This window comes from Daucus carota, chromosome 1 (genome assembly GCF_001625215.2).
Source record: "Daucus carota subsp. sativus chromosome 1, DH1 v3.0, whole genome shotgun sequence".
In the NCBI taxonomy this organism is placed as follows: Eukaryota; Viridiplantae; Streptophyta; class Magnoliopsida; order Apiales; family Apiaceae; genus Daucus; species Daucus carota.
In genome coordinates this window covers 45,028,202-45,042,708 of record NC_030381.2, presented here as the reverse complement: position 1 = coordinate 45,042,708, position 14,507 = coordinate 45,028,202, and the positions used below count along the sequence as shown (strand labels likewise).

Genomic DNA, 14,507 nt, shown 5'->3' with positions numbered 1-14,507 from the left:
CTTATGTTCTCGTCCTGTTGGATTCTTGGATTTATTTTCTTGGGTTGGATCATTGGGCTACTTTATTTCTGGATAGTAACCTGAGAGATGATAGTTTCAATATTAATCCCAATTGTGTTATTCTTATCGGTCTGGTAGTGGATTTCGTAGTTGGAGTACATTTTTGTTGTGGTTTATTGGTTATCTGCCATCTGGCTGGTTATGGTGCAATTAGAGATTACCTTTTTGGGGGTGATTTTCTGGGATTTGGTACGTCAAAATAATTTAAAGCCATGAAGAATTTGGTTTGAGAATCTGTCTTGATAATTTCTCCGGAGTTCTGCAGGAATGGAATATACTATGGAACAGTCTAACTTAATTTCATATCTTGGTAGGCTTTTTAACATTGGTTTGAAGAGGTTGCTCTGTTTTAAAATTAAAAATTGTACCAGCACTTTTGCTGATTCTTTGTAGAGTGCTTCAGAGGGTTATATTATGAACCTTTTTCGTGTGATAGTTGACTGCAAAATTTGAGCTTTAGTATAATGGTTTGCTGGAGCTTGAGGGGAAGTGATTCCAGGCAGCAGATTTTTTTAGTGTTTTGGAGGGGTTTGCTGGCTGAATTGTAATTGTTTCAGATGTTGTGTTAAAGTTAATTATCATCTACATTCATCACAGCTGGGTTGCTTGGGACAAAAATCCTTGGATATTTTGCTACTGGTTGTTTAAGTTTTTTTGCGCCAGAACTTTTTCGAGGTTCAGGGCCATGATTGGTTTTCTAGAATGGTTCGGGAATTTCGTGTTCATTTTGAGGAGTTTGGTAGCTACATTTATGTTGTTCTATAATTTAAGGTATTTCGTGTTCATTTTGAGGAGTTTGGTAGCTACATTTATGATGTTCTATAATTTAAGGTCAGATTTCTCGACTTTGTTTTGGGGAGTTTAATCCAATTCCAAGGAGTTTTGGCAAAAAATCTGGGTTTTTTATGATACAATGTTCTTCTTAGTAAATGGCTGGGTTTGTTTAGAGAATCACTGGTGGTTTCTTAATTTCTGGATCACTAAGATGTGTTTTTTCTAGTCGGTTTAATTACACATGTGATAACTTTGTTGGGCTTTTTATCTTGGTTATTTCAGAGTTACCAAGGTTCAACACTTTAGTGGATATCAATCTGTGTTGCTGAGTTCATATGATTTATTATTATGTCTCCTGAGATTGAAATGCTTCATGTTAAGAGAGTGGATCGAAGCAGAATGCTATGAAGGGTGTTCTCATTTTATGTTGTTGAGGAGCTGCAGATTTTTTAAGAATTCCAACGTGTTTCCTTGGCTGAAAATTGTTTTCAATGCATTGCAGACCCAGCTCTAGTTATTTGACGTTACATTTGCTGGGGGCTGGTTTTCTCAGAATTTTCCTTGCTTTTCAGTAGCGAAGAATGGTTATTGGGGAAGGGGCCAGAAATGCAGGCCTAATGATTCTGTTGTGCCTTGCATCTGAATTTGCTCTTAGATTTTTAAATTTAAATCATAGTTTAGACTCGAAGAAGATGCTGATTTCAGTAGTAAATTATTTGAATTTTTCCAAATTGATTTACAGGTCTGAAGGACTAGTTTTAGTTGCACAACTGATATTTGTGACGAGGTGGAGTTCGGAGAGAAACTCTGCAAGGATTTCTGGTTTCCTTGTGTTCAGGTTTGCGAGTCTCATATGGCATTTTTGTCAGCTCTATGTTTGTTAACTTAGAGTTTAATTTTAAGTTGATATTATAATTTATTATTTATATTTAAATTGTAACAAAGTAGAGGATAATCAAATACATTAGACTAACATAAAAACTCCATCCACATCCATGTATAAAATACAATCCATACATAAAAGAAGAAAAAACCGCAAACATGCGAAAATTACTAACTCTAAGGAAAACGTGAAGAAAAATTCTAAATAGGAGACCACTTGATTTTCTGATATCATATTTTTAATCCATTTTTCTACTCAATGGTCTCCAATGATGTTTGAGTAGTATTTTTCTTTTTGTTATATAATATAACATTAATAAATTAATTTTTGAATGATAGGATTATTCAAAAACCCTGGGCTCCTTGCAAAAGACAGTTTTAACAGGTATTCTAGATATTAAAAAAGTTCAGTGAGTGCAGTGCACATCTAAAGACTAAAGTTTGGTCCAGGTCAGAAATAAACAAATGACACAAATCAACATTTTAAATGACATCATGTTACTAACACAAGTAAAACTTGAAAAAAGTGATTCAAGTCAAAATGTGACCAAAAGTGTGAAACTCACATTAGTTCCTCTAGATCACACACTAATAATGCTGGTAATAATGCAGTTTCTGATTTCTTTAGTTCTCACACCATCATAACTTTCTCCACTTTACACCTCCTCTGCAACATGTATGCACACACCCTTCTGAAAATAGCTGTTTTTTCGAGTTTCGACTTTTGCTCAGCGGATAGCATGTATACACTTGACCATCGTTGATGATACATTTCAGTAACAATAAAAGTACTTCAGTCTAAAACCCCTGCAACTTTTCACCATCTTTGTTGAGAAAATTTAGTGCACAGCTATCATGGGGAGGCTTGTAGTTGAAGTCCTTGAGGCCAATGACCTGATGCCGAAAGATGGACAAGGCTCGGCAAGTCCCTTTGTTGAGGTAGATATAGATGATCAGCATCAAAGGACACAGACAAGGATTAAGGATCTTAACCCCTCGTGGCACGAAAAATTTGTCTTTAAATTCGATGACTTGCAGGATCTTTCTAGGAAAACTATTGAAGTTGTCATCTACAATGAAAATACTAGTCATGGCAACCACAATTTTCTTGGTCGAGTTCGGTTATCTGGTCTGTCAGTTCCTAAGTCCGAGTCTGAAGCAACGGTGCAACGATATCCTCTTGAGAAACGAGGTATATTTTCTCATATTCGTGGTGATATCGCGCTCAGGCTGTATCTTGCTGATGGCAAAGATGAGGATGGCGCTTCATCAGATCAAGCTGAATTACCAAAAGAAAAGACGAAGAAAGGCATGGAAAGTAGAGAAACTCCGGTGCAAGAAAATGTTAAAAGGTATGATAAGAAGGCTCAGGATGATGAGTTTAATGATTTTAGCAAACAGAAGATAAAAAGGAAGAAGGAGAAAGAGATTAGGACTTTCTACTCTGTTGGAACTGGTGGCCCAACTGGTCCTATGCCTCCAATGCAGAAGCCAGTAGTTCTTGAAACCAGGCCTCAGTTTATCCCACCAAGGCCACCTATGGTTATGCAAAATCAAATTCCCATGCAGAAGCCTGAATTCGGGTTGGTTGAGACGCGGCCACCAGTGGCAGCAAGGATGGGGTATTTGGGAGGTGACAAGATGGCGAGTACTTATGATTTGGTGGAGAAAGTGCATTACTTGTACATCAATGTGGTGAAAGCTAGAGATCTTCCTGCTTTGGATGTGAATGGAAGTCTTGACCCTTATGTTGAAGTAAAGGTGGGAAACTACAGGGGCTTGACAAAACACTTGGAGCATAACCAGGATCCGATGTGGAACAGTGTGTTTGCGTTCTCTAAAGAAAGGCTGCAGTCAAATGTGATTGAGGTGATAGTGAGGGCTAAAGATTTGGGGAAGGATGATTATGTTGGGAAGGTGGTTTTCGATGTAGTGGAAGTGCCTCTTCGGGTGCCACCTGATAGTCCTCTGGCTCCCCAGTGGTATAGATTGGCTGGTCAGGGAGAGATTATGCTTGCAGTTTGGCTTGGAACCCAGGCTGATGAGGCTTTTCCTGAGGCATGGCATAGTGATGCTCATGATATTAATCATCATAACCTAGCGAGTACACGCTCAAAGGTTTATTTCTCGCCTAAGTTGTACTATCTTCGCGTCCATGTCATTGAAGCCCAAGATCTTGTGCCTTCTGATAGAACAAGACTACCACAGCCATATGTGAGAATACAGCTAGGACATCAGATCAGGGTCACCCGGCCTTCCCAAACGAGGAACATAAATGCTGCTTGGAATGAAGAGCTTATGTTTGTAGCTTCTGAGCCTTTTGAAGACGTCCTTATTGTGAGTGTTGAAGACCGTGGTGAAGGGGGAAGGGAGGATAATATGGGAAGAGCAATGGTACCGGTCAGAGAGATTCCACCAAGGGTGGATTCAAGTAAGCTCCCGGATCCTCGCTGGTTAAATCTTCAGAGACCTTCTCACTCTGTGCATGAAGATGGCGAGAAAGAAGTCAAGTTTTCTAGCAAAATCCGCCTCTGCCTCTGCTTAGACGTCGGGTACCATGTCTTAGACGAAACGACTCATTTCAGTAGTGATCTTCAGCCATCATCCAAGTACTTGAGGAAACAAAGAATAGGAATTCTTGAAGTAGGGATATTGAGTGCTCAAAATCTGCTACCAATGAAAATCCGAGAAGGTGGAAGTACAGATGCATATTGTGTAGCCAAGTACGGAAATAAATGGGTACGTACTAGAACTCTTCTTAACACACTGTCTCCCAGGTGGAACGAGCAGTATACGTGGGAAGTTTATGATCCCTGCACTGTAATTACTATTGGTGTATTCGACAATCATCATGTTAATGGAAACAAAGAGGATGCAAGAGATCAGAGGATCGGGAAAGTAAGGATTCGTCTATCAACTCTTGAAACTGATAGAATTTATACACATAACTATCCCTTGCTGGTTCTGCAACCCTCTGGTTTGAAGAAACACGGAGAGCTTCATTTAGCCATACGCTTCACTTGTGTAGCTTGGGTTAATATGTTGACCCAATATAGCAAGCCATTACTCCCCAAAATGCACTATGTCCAGCCTATTTCTGTCCGACACATTGACTGGCTACGACACCAAGCAATGCAGATAGTTGCAGCACGGTTAAGCAGGGCAGAACCACCTCTAAGACGCGAAACAGTTGAGTACATGCTTGATGTGGACTATCACATGTGGAGCCTCAGGAGAAGCAAAGCAAATTTTTACCGAATAATTTCACTCCTCTCAGGATTTTCAGCTATCTGGAAATGGTTGGATGGAATTTGCAACTGGAGAAACCCTCTGACAACATGCCTTGTGCACGTACTTTTCTTGATCCTGGTTTGCTACCCTGAACTAATCCTCCCTACAATATTTCTCTACTTGTGTGTGATTGGTTTATGGAACTACCAGTTCAGACCCCGAAAGCCTCCACATATGGATGCACGAATCTCACAGGCTGAGAACGTGCATCCAGATGAGCTAGACGAGGAATTTGACACATTTCCATCTTCGCGACCTACAGACCTAATTAGGATGAGGTATGATCGGATGCGTAGTGTGGCAGGAAGAGTGCAAACAGTCCTCGGAGATTTAGCTACACAAGCGGAGAGAGCTTTGGCAATACTTAGCTGGCGAGATTCAAGAGCAACCGCAATCTTCATTATATTTGCTCTCATGTGGGCAACTTTGTTTTACCTCACTCCCTTTCAGGTCATTGCAGTGCTTCACGGGCTGTACTGGATGCGCCATCCGAAGTTCAGAAACAAGATGCCTTCTGTTCCTGTCAATTTCTTCAAAAGACTCCCATCAAAGTCTGATATGCTGTTATCCTAGTAGAGTGTAGTTTAACATTATATCCTAGTTAACATAAATCTCGTAAAGTGTGACAATAGTTAAAATGGATTACCGTTAGGTTCTCAGTTCACCTAAATCTCAAGTTGTCAGGAAGAGGGCTTACCAGAGTTATATTGTATTCCTAACAATTCCTGATTTGTAGTAGATAACTATCCTAGCTGGTGTGACATCTTGTTGTCAATCTTTCATTTTTTTTCTTTTGCTAAGTAATAATCAGATTAACCTAATAAGCAACAAAAGCTAAAGCAAGTTGGATTGTTATTCTTCTTATACAGAGGCCATCCATCCAATTTATGATACACTATACGGAGGTTTCCCCAGAAAAAAATGATATCAGGGACAAAAGTTTCAAGGCAGCTTAAAACTTGACAATACAAAGTGGTGCACATTTGAGAGTTCTTCTTGCAGATAGGAGTGCTTGACTAGGAACAGATATTATTGAGGTGAAGAAGCTTTGGCCACATAATGTTTCTACCAACAGAACTAACACATGCATGATATATGGAAAATTTGATCTTACAAGTTACATCCCGTTTCAAGTTTAGATTTGTAGCATGTTCATAATGGACTCATAGTGAGAATATCATATCTGGCTCAGACATAAAGTAAAAGCACAGTCTTCAGTTGGTTATGCAAAACATTAAAATATCAAATTAGTCTTGATTCATGTGTCAAACTTGCAAGAAAATAAAAATACTCATGGTGTCAATTAATCTTTTCAATGTAAAATGACTAAGAGCATCTCCAACGGCGTTGACTATAATCGTTGGCTAAATTGGACCTGTAAGACATTATGTAAAATTTGCTGAACCTGTAAGACATTTTGCTTCAATGGTACTGGCTATATTGGTTGGCTATAATTTAAAAATAGTATGTTATTAATATTTTTAATTGTTAAAATAGAATATATTAGTTCAATATGGTAATAAATGATGTACAATCTTCCTACAGATTTTCTTACAGACCTGTAGAGGTTCGACAAATTTAGCCATCCATAGGAGGTTGGCTAAATTTATAGATAACAGGTGAGCATGGTTGGAGTTGAGTTTTTGGAGCTGTTGGCTAAATTTTTTTATTTTAGGTATGCCAACTCAGCTTTTAGCCAAGGGCTTTAGAGCATCTCCAACCATCTAAAACCCTTGGCTAAAAGGTGAGCTGGCTTACTTAAAATAAAAAAATTTAGCCAACAGCTCCAAAAACTCAACTCCAACCATGCTCACCTGTTGTCTATAAATTTAGCCAACAGCTCCAAAAACTCAACTCCAACCATGCTCACCTGTTGTCTATAAATTTAGCCAACCTCCTATGGATGGCTAAATTTGTCGAACCTCTACAGGTCTGTAAGAAAATCTGTAGGAAGATTGTACATCATTTATTACCATATTGAACTGATATATTCTATTTTAACAATTTAAAATATTAATAACATACTATTTTTAAATTATAGCCAACCAATATAGCCAGTACCATTGAAGCAAAATGTCTTACAGGTTCAGCAAATTTTACATAATGTCTTACAGGTCCAATTTAGCCAACGATTATAGCCAACACCGTTGGAGATGCTCTTAGATGGTTGGAGATGCTCTAACGAAACTTTATAAATGAGGATTCACATGATAAATATAATTAACTTCAATAATTATAGTATCGAGTACATTAATTAATGATATTTAATATTTTAAACATGAAATACTCCATGAATTAAATAATGGCCTCTTGTAATTACACAATAAACGGGAATATTATTGATATTTCACACCTATTTTTTAAGCTTTTTTTTCTGCCTCTGATTGCCATTTATAAAATAGAACCAGGAGTTATGCTAAATAAATAAAACCCCTGAAATGGGAAAAACCCTTTCTTCACTTCAGTGTGCTTTTTCCATCTCATTGGATTTCACTCTCTCTACCCTGAATTGAAGAAAAAGAAAGAGGAAAGATGGTGGTGAGATTAAGATTATCAAGATTGGGATGCAAGAACAAGCCTTTTTACAGAGTCATGGCAGCTGATAGCAGATCTCCTCGTGATGGCAAGCACTTGGAAGTTCTTGGTTACTACAATCCTTTACCAGGTGACCCATCTCTCTCTCTCTCTCTCTCTCTCTCTCTCTCTCTCTCTCTCTCTCTCTCTCTCTCTCTCTCTCTCTCTCTCCCCCTCACCCTCTCATCTCTCTTTCTAATTATGTATGTATATCTTGTGTATGTTATGTATAATCATTTTTGGGTTTGGAAATATTATGATAATCTTGATTGTTATAATGGTTTTTCTGACAACCCAAATGGGTATTTTGTATTTATGATGTATGCGATACATTTTGGGATTATTGATGCTACACTCTCGTTTATTGTTAAGAATGAAGATATAATTGTATGTACATAAAATTCTCATCATCAGTGGGGTGTTGTGCTAATTGTGTGATGTGGAACTTCTTTATACCTGTTTATTTATGTGGGAGATTACATGGAGTAGTTTTAAGTAGGGGGTTAAGATTAGAATCCTTGTACCCTTTAGATGGCTTTCCAAACACTCATCTAGTCTACCGAGAGTGGGTCTGTCAACCTTTTACTTACCCTCATCGCTGGCCTTTGTTAGTCAGGTAAATGATTTGCATCCTTGTTTAAATTTCTAGTGTCTGTCCCCTATTCCGTTTTCCTTATTTTTGTCCTCTTTTGTAGTCTCCTGGAAGCAGATTCTGTCAGCTGTATATTGCTTTACTTTAGGTAAAATTAAAAAGGCTAATTGAAGATAGTTTGATTTGTTTGCAGTTATCAGATAGACCAACTTTATTCCTTTTTGGTTTCGTAATTATATGTCATTACTATCTTATAGAAGGGAGGAAAGTATCTGGATTTTGCAGTTTCATGTGTATAGGTATATAATCATTTTCCCGCACGATTTGATGGGTGTGAATGAGAAAATGCTCTTGAAACTTGGCTATTTAAACCAGATTTAAAAAGATGGTTGTATGGTTGAATGACCCATCCGGTGTTTGATGGACTAGTGAAGAACCGGCTTGTTATCCTTCCACCGACAGAAGAGGGAAGTGTTCGCTGCTCTGTGAAGCCAGCCTAGCGCAATGCCATCCTCTTTAGGGGAAATGAACTCATGGCTTTCGCTTAAAGCCCGTGACCTTGCTCCCTACTTGGAATCGAGATGTAAAACTTGAGTACTGCAACGAGTTTGACTTGCGGAAGCCCCAAGATAGACACTTTCTAATTGGACAAAGGATTAAATGCATCAGCCTTCAAGAATATTCAAATATGTCCACTCTTCTAGACCATTGTTCAACCTTTTTATCTCAAAGCTTCCCTGCATTCCTCATCATTCTCAAAGCGGTGGCAGCATTTGGCTGATACTTTGCTGTCAGTCAGACTGTCAGAGCAATTCAAGATTAGGACATAGAGTTGGCAAAACTGCTCACTGGTTACCAAGACATGATTGGCCTTCTTAATGTACATAGAGTTGCTCGATTCAATACACAGGTTCCTGTTATTTTAGATGCAACAACATTTTCTATGAAGCTGCAGAAAAGAAGGTTCTTAGTCCTGGAATGTTTAAATCAAACCCCTGTAGATGGTTCTAGTGGCAGTTCATATAGAATTACTGGTAGTTCTGGATCTTCGAAGACAGGCTCTCTTGACTTTTAGTTGCTAGCAGGTTTAGCCAGGGGAAATCACTCCCTTCTTGCATATTCTATTTGGCTCTGGTCTATGGTAATTTTGACTGGTGGAAGGATCATCCCCTCCCAGCAAGAAATTATAGAACCTACAGGACCACTGCTGTTGTACCCTTATATATTATTCTAAAGCATGGCACTAAATACCTGAATTTGGGTAGATGAACAAAGACAGCTTGGCCTGCCCTTGATATGATATTACTAGCATTCCTCTCATATACTGGCAGATGATGCCCTGTTTTCTTTGTGAGGAAAATGATTATCCTATGGATGGTTTTGCTTTGTGTTAATAATGTAAGGTAGATCATTGTTTAGCAAAACAAAATAGTTTGGTATACTACCAAATAACAACTCTTTTTCCCATCAGAGGGTTAGCCATTTATGGTATATAGAAAAGCCTTAGTTTAGCTTCTCACCAAGGGTGACTTAGTTATCTAGTACTTGGATTTGGTCGTCTAGGATTTCACGTCCATGTACTTGTACTTGTCTCTAATGGGCATAATTACTTTGGCCTTGGAAAGTTGTATACACAGAAAATAATTAGATTAAACTGAAGGTCAATTTGCTCAACTTTTTTAGTTATTCTTCACTTTCAGAATTATCTTCACATTGCTGTTTTTTAACATATTAAGATTTGGATATTACATATATTAACAATTATATGAACTGATTACTGCAGTAGCTTTTGTGAAAATCTCTTTTTTCTTCCGTTTTCTGGATTCCATTCTTAGTATTTGCTAATTTATTTGTTTCATTGACTTCACTTCTCACAGGTCAAGATGGTGGTAAACGAATGGGTCTTAACTTCGATAGAGTGAAGTGAGTATTTACTAGACTTGATTTTGTGTTGACTTTGTTTCTTGTATAATGTTTTTTTTCGTGTCAAACAATGTTTTAGAATACGTGTTGCTGCAACTAAAAGTTCTTGATATATGGTAAATATGCGATCGTTATTGTTATTTTATATGCCGACAGCCGACAGGGAGTTCAGCTGTTTTGCTCTGTTAGATGAGTAATCTATTCACAAGACATGTAATATGTTTTAGAGTCATTGGAATTATTTTAAATGCGTTAATAGTATATTGAAACAGTGTTTTACTGCTAGACTAGAATTTCTCCTCTCTTATTATATTTATTTATGTGTTTTAGTAGGATATAGTTGAGGAAATATATGCAAACTCCTCATCTAGATACTTCGATCCCATATTTACCTATACTTACCTGTCCAATTTATTCTTATCACCCCCTTTTCTCTCATTTTGCAGGTATTGGCTCTCAGTTGGAGCTCAGCCTTCAGATCCTGTTCAGCGCCTTCTGTTCAGGGCTGGTGTGTTACCTCCTCCACCGATGTTGGCAATGGGACGTAAAGGTGGGCCAAGAGACACCAGGCCAATCGATCCCATGACTGGACGGTATTTGACAGCAGAGAACCCAACCAAAAGTGATCAATCTAAAGATGGTGGTGAAGACACCGCGGCAACCTCCTGAAGTTTATGGATTATGTCATGTTGTGGGTGCATGAAAGAAAACATTCCGGAATCTTAAAAAATCTCCTGCAAGCCCTCCTAATACGAGATTGACATTGGAATATTATGAGTTGCTCTTAGATGGCAAGACTTTATTTTATATTAACATTATTGTGTTGATCGCTTACGATTTGGGAAGAAACGCTAGATCATGTAGCGTTTTATTATGTTAACTCGAGTTTTTTTTAACCCTAACAGAATGTTACATGAACCAGCGTTCTGTTTTTTTTAACTTTAACCCAAACAGAATGTTAGATAATGTAGCGTTTTTGATGAATATATTAGACGTTACACAATGTAGCGTTAATTTATGGTATTCGGGGCTTTTTTTTTTTTTTTTCTTTCCCATATCGTAATATTCAGGATATTGATGATGGATATAATGATAATGAAAACCACATCCAAAATGCACTTATCATTCAATATATATATAAATATGCAGAATATCAAAATAAGTAGCATGTTGACTGGTGTGTGGTGGAATATCTTACTGTTTTTCTTCATAGGAGGAGTTATATTATGATTGCATAACCATCCTTTTTTTCACTAATAAGGACTTATTTCTAAAATAAAAGTATGTGTAATTTTTTCTGAAATAAATCCTTATTTATTTAAAACATAATGATTATAAGACATCTCTTTAATAAAAACTAGCATTTTTTGCCCGTGCTACGCACACGGGTATGATTCGCTGATTTTTTATCTACTTAATCTATACTTTGTTCTTTAAGTCTTAATTAAATCCAAATTTGACGGGTAATCGACGCAATCAAAATATTCATTATGAGTTTTAGGTTATAAAATTTTACTTGTTTATTAGTTTCAAAACCATATTTTATTTTGGCCTGTGCTACTCACACGGGTATGAGTTTTTGTTTTTTTTTATCTAGTAAACCTATGCATTTTTTTCTTAACAAACAGTATGATATGAGATAATTGATATGAAAGACAACGTATGTGAGAATCAAATTTTCGAGTTATGTTATTGGTGATCAGTACGTCGTAGATGTTAATGATAATAATATATAGGAATGTCGATTGAAAAAATAAAATCACGCAACAGAAATTATAACAACGCGGACTATATAAATTTTTGTATTTATAAACATAAATAATTATAAACTTAACCTGATTATGCAGATTATAAAGATTCCATCCATTCTTTAAGTATAAAATTAAGGTGAATATGCTGATAATAGAGTTTCCTCCCATCTTTAATAAAAATTAATAAATAGGTTTAGAACTAAATGACCTTAAAGGAATACATATGCTGTCATAATTCAGTTACATTACAAAAATTATATGTTACGATTATTGACTATATTGAAAATTTCTAATAAAAAGATATACGTCGTAAATATCTATAACGGGATAGATTTTTCATTAGTATCATTAATATAACCAAATACTTAATATAGTAATCATATTTCATGTTGGGAATAAAAATTTATAAGTTTATGGATGTATTATTAAATCATTATTTGTATTGTTAAAAAAATAAAAAATATTAAATAATTTTTTCTTTAATATTTATAAAAGACATGAAAATGGTAAGGACTATATAATTAAAACCTCTCGGCGTCGCCTAACGGCGACGCCTCGTATCTTAAATCAAGTAACAAAAAATTATAATAAATTGCATGTAAAAAATTTAATTGTTAAGTTATTTAAATTAAAACATGCTCATTTGTCAAATTTTTATTTAAATAAAAATATGCTCATAACATTTTGGCCCGTGCTATGTACACATGTATGATTTTTTGTTTTTTTATCTAGTTAACCTATACATTTTTTATTAACAAATAATATGATATTAGATATAAGTTATGAAAGACAACGTATGTAAGAGTCAAAATTATCGAGTTAAGTTATTGGCGATTAGTACTTATCATCATGTTAAAGATAATATATACGAATGTCGATTGAAATAAAATAAAATCACGCAATAGTAATTATAACGACGCGAACTATATAAATCTTTGTATTTAGAAACATAAATAATTATAAACTTAACCTGATTAAGGTGAATATGTTGATGATAGAGTTTCCTCCCGTCCTTAATAAAAATTGATAAATAGGTTAAGAAATAATTGACGTTAAAGGAATACATCAATAAAGAAATACATATATTGTCATAATTCAGATACCTTACTAAAATTATATGCTACAATTATTGTCTATATTAAAAATTGTTAATAAGAAGATATACGCCATAAATATCTGTACCTGAATAGATTTTTTATTGGTAACATTAATATAATCAGATATTTAATATAATAATAATAATATTTTATATCTGGAATAAAAATTTATTAGTTTATGGATCTATTATTAAATCATTATTTGTATAGTTAAAATAATAAAAAATATTAGGTAATTTTTTTTCTAAAATATTCATAAAAGACATGAAAATGGCATTGTTTTATATAATTAAAATTTCTCGGGGTCACCTCACGGCGACGGTTCGTATCTTAAATAAAATAACAAAAAATAATAGTAAACTGTATGTAAAAAAAATTATTGTAATGTTATTTAAATATAACAATGCTCATTATCAAAATTTTATTTAAATAAAAATATGCTCATAGCATTTTGGCCCGTGCTACGTACACATGTATGATTTTTTGTTTTTTTATCTAACAATGCTCATTTTGACCTCGTATCCTAAAAAAATACAATAAACCGCATAGAAATAATTTTATTGTGAAATTATTTAAATAAAAATATGCTCATTTATTACCACATGAAAATTATTTGTGCATTTTGGCCCGTGCTACACACACGGGTATGATACAGGTATGCAAAAAAAAAAAACTCTGTTAACAATGAAATTATAATAAAAAGTCTTGATCTGAAAATTGAATATAATGAACATGGAAGCCGCATAAATTAAACGAAAAAGTATTGTAGTATGCTAAAATAAGTGGAAATCAAATTATGTTTGACTACGTTTCCTTTTTTGCTATGAATTATAGCAGTCTATATCCATGTATCGGAAAACATTAAAAAACTAATATATATAAATTTCATTATCAAAAGCTAAAATCGTGGTGTTAAAAAGTCATGATTTGAAAATTAAATGTATTGTATGGAAACCAGTATATGTTATACAAAAGGATTGTAATAATTAGAGCCAAATTTAGTTAAATAAAAAAAACTTTGATTATTTTTCCTTATTTACATATTGATTATAGCATGCTAGACACGTGTATCGAAAAATTAAAAAAGTCAAATATGTAAAAACTTTGTTATCGAGAGCTAATATTATGTAGTGAAAAAATACTCTATTAATTTGAAATTATAACAAAAAGTCTTGATTTTGAAAATTGAATATAATGAACATGGAAACCACAAAATTAAATGAAAAAGTATTTTAGTAATTAATGTCAAAATCAGTGGAAATCAAATAAAATTTGACTTTCCTATTTGCAGATGAACTATAACAGTCTAGATCCATGTATCCGAATATTTAAAAATTTAATATATAAAAACTTCCTTATCAAGAGCTAAAATTGTGAAGTGAAAAATGACTCCAAAATTTGAAATTATAACAAAAAGTCTAGATTTTAAAGTTGAATATAGTGAATATGGAAACCAGTACATATTATACAAAAAAGGACTAATGCCAAAATCATTGAAAATCAAATATATTTTGACTACTTTTCCATGTTTACATATGAATTATAGCAGGCTAGATTCATGTA

At 34.8% G+C, this 14,507-nt stretch overlaps 2 protein-coding genes across 2 annotated transcripts; both read left to right on the top strand.

Moving 5' to 3' along the window:
• The first annotated feature begins 2,289 nt into the window (after nucleotides 1–2,289).
• LOC108204877 (multiple C2 domain and transmembrane region protein 6) lies at nucleotides 2,290–5,768 on the top strand. Its single transcript, XM_017374532.2, has one exon. It carries the CDS (start codon nucleotides 2,572–2,574, stop codon nucleotides 5,578–5,580), a length of 3,009 nt encoding a protein of 1,002 aa, XP_017230021.1. The 5' UTR covers nucleotides 2,290–2,571; the 3' UTR covers nucleotides 5,581–5,768.
• A 1,649-nt stretch (nucleotides 5,769–7,417) lies between these two features.
• On the top strand, nucleotides 7,418–11,134 carry LOC108209881 (small ribosomal subunit protein bS16m/bS16c). Its single transcript, XM_017381075.2, has 3 exons — nucleotides 7,418–7,672; nucleotides 10,051–10,096; nucleotides 10,543–11,134. The coding sequence occupies exons 1-3, from the start codon at nucleotides 7,540–7,542 to the stop codon at nucleotides 10,763–10,765; spliced, it is 402 nt and encodes a 133-aa protein (XP_017236564.1). The 5' UTR covers nucleotides 7,418–7,539; the 3' UTR covers nucleotides 10,766–11,134.
• The last annotated feature ends 3,373 nt before the right edge of the window (nucleotides 11,135–14,507 follow it).

Bases quoted from the DNA above. Each gene is read 5' to 3' on its own strand.
- LOC108209881 (XM_017381075.2), top strand. From the start codon at position 7,540: ATGGTGGTGAGATTAAGATTATCAAGATTGGGATGCAAGAACAAGCCT. The intron at 7,673-10,050 runs GTGACCCATCTC...CACTTCTCACAG, and splicing joins TTACTACAATCCTTTACCAG to GTCAAGATGGTGGTAAACGA. The intron at 10,097-10,542 runs GTGAGTATTTAC...CTCATTTTGCAG, and splicing joins CTTAACTTCGATAGAGTGAA to GTATTGGCTCTCAGTTGGAG.
- LOC108204877 (XM_017374532.2), top strand. From the start codon at position 2,572: ATGGGGAGGCTTGTAGTTGAAGTCCTTGAGGCCAATGACCTGATGCCG.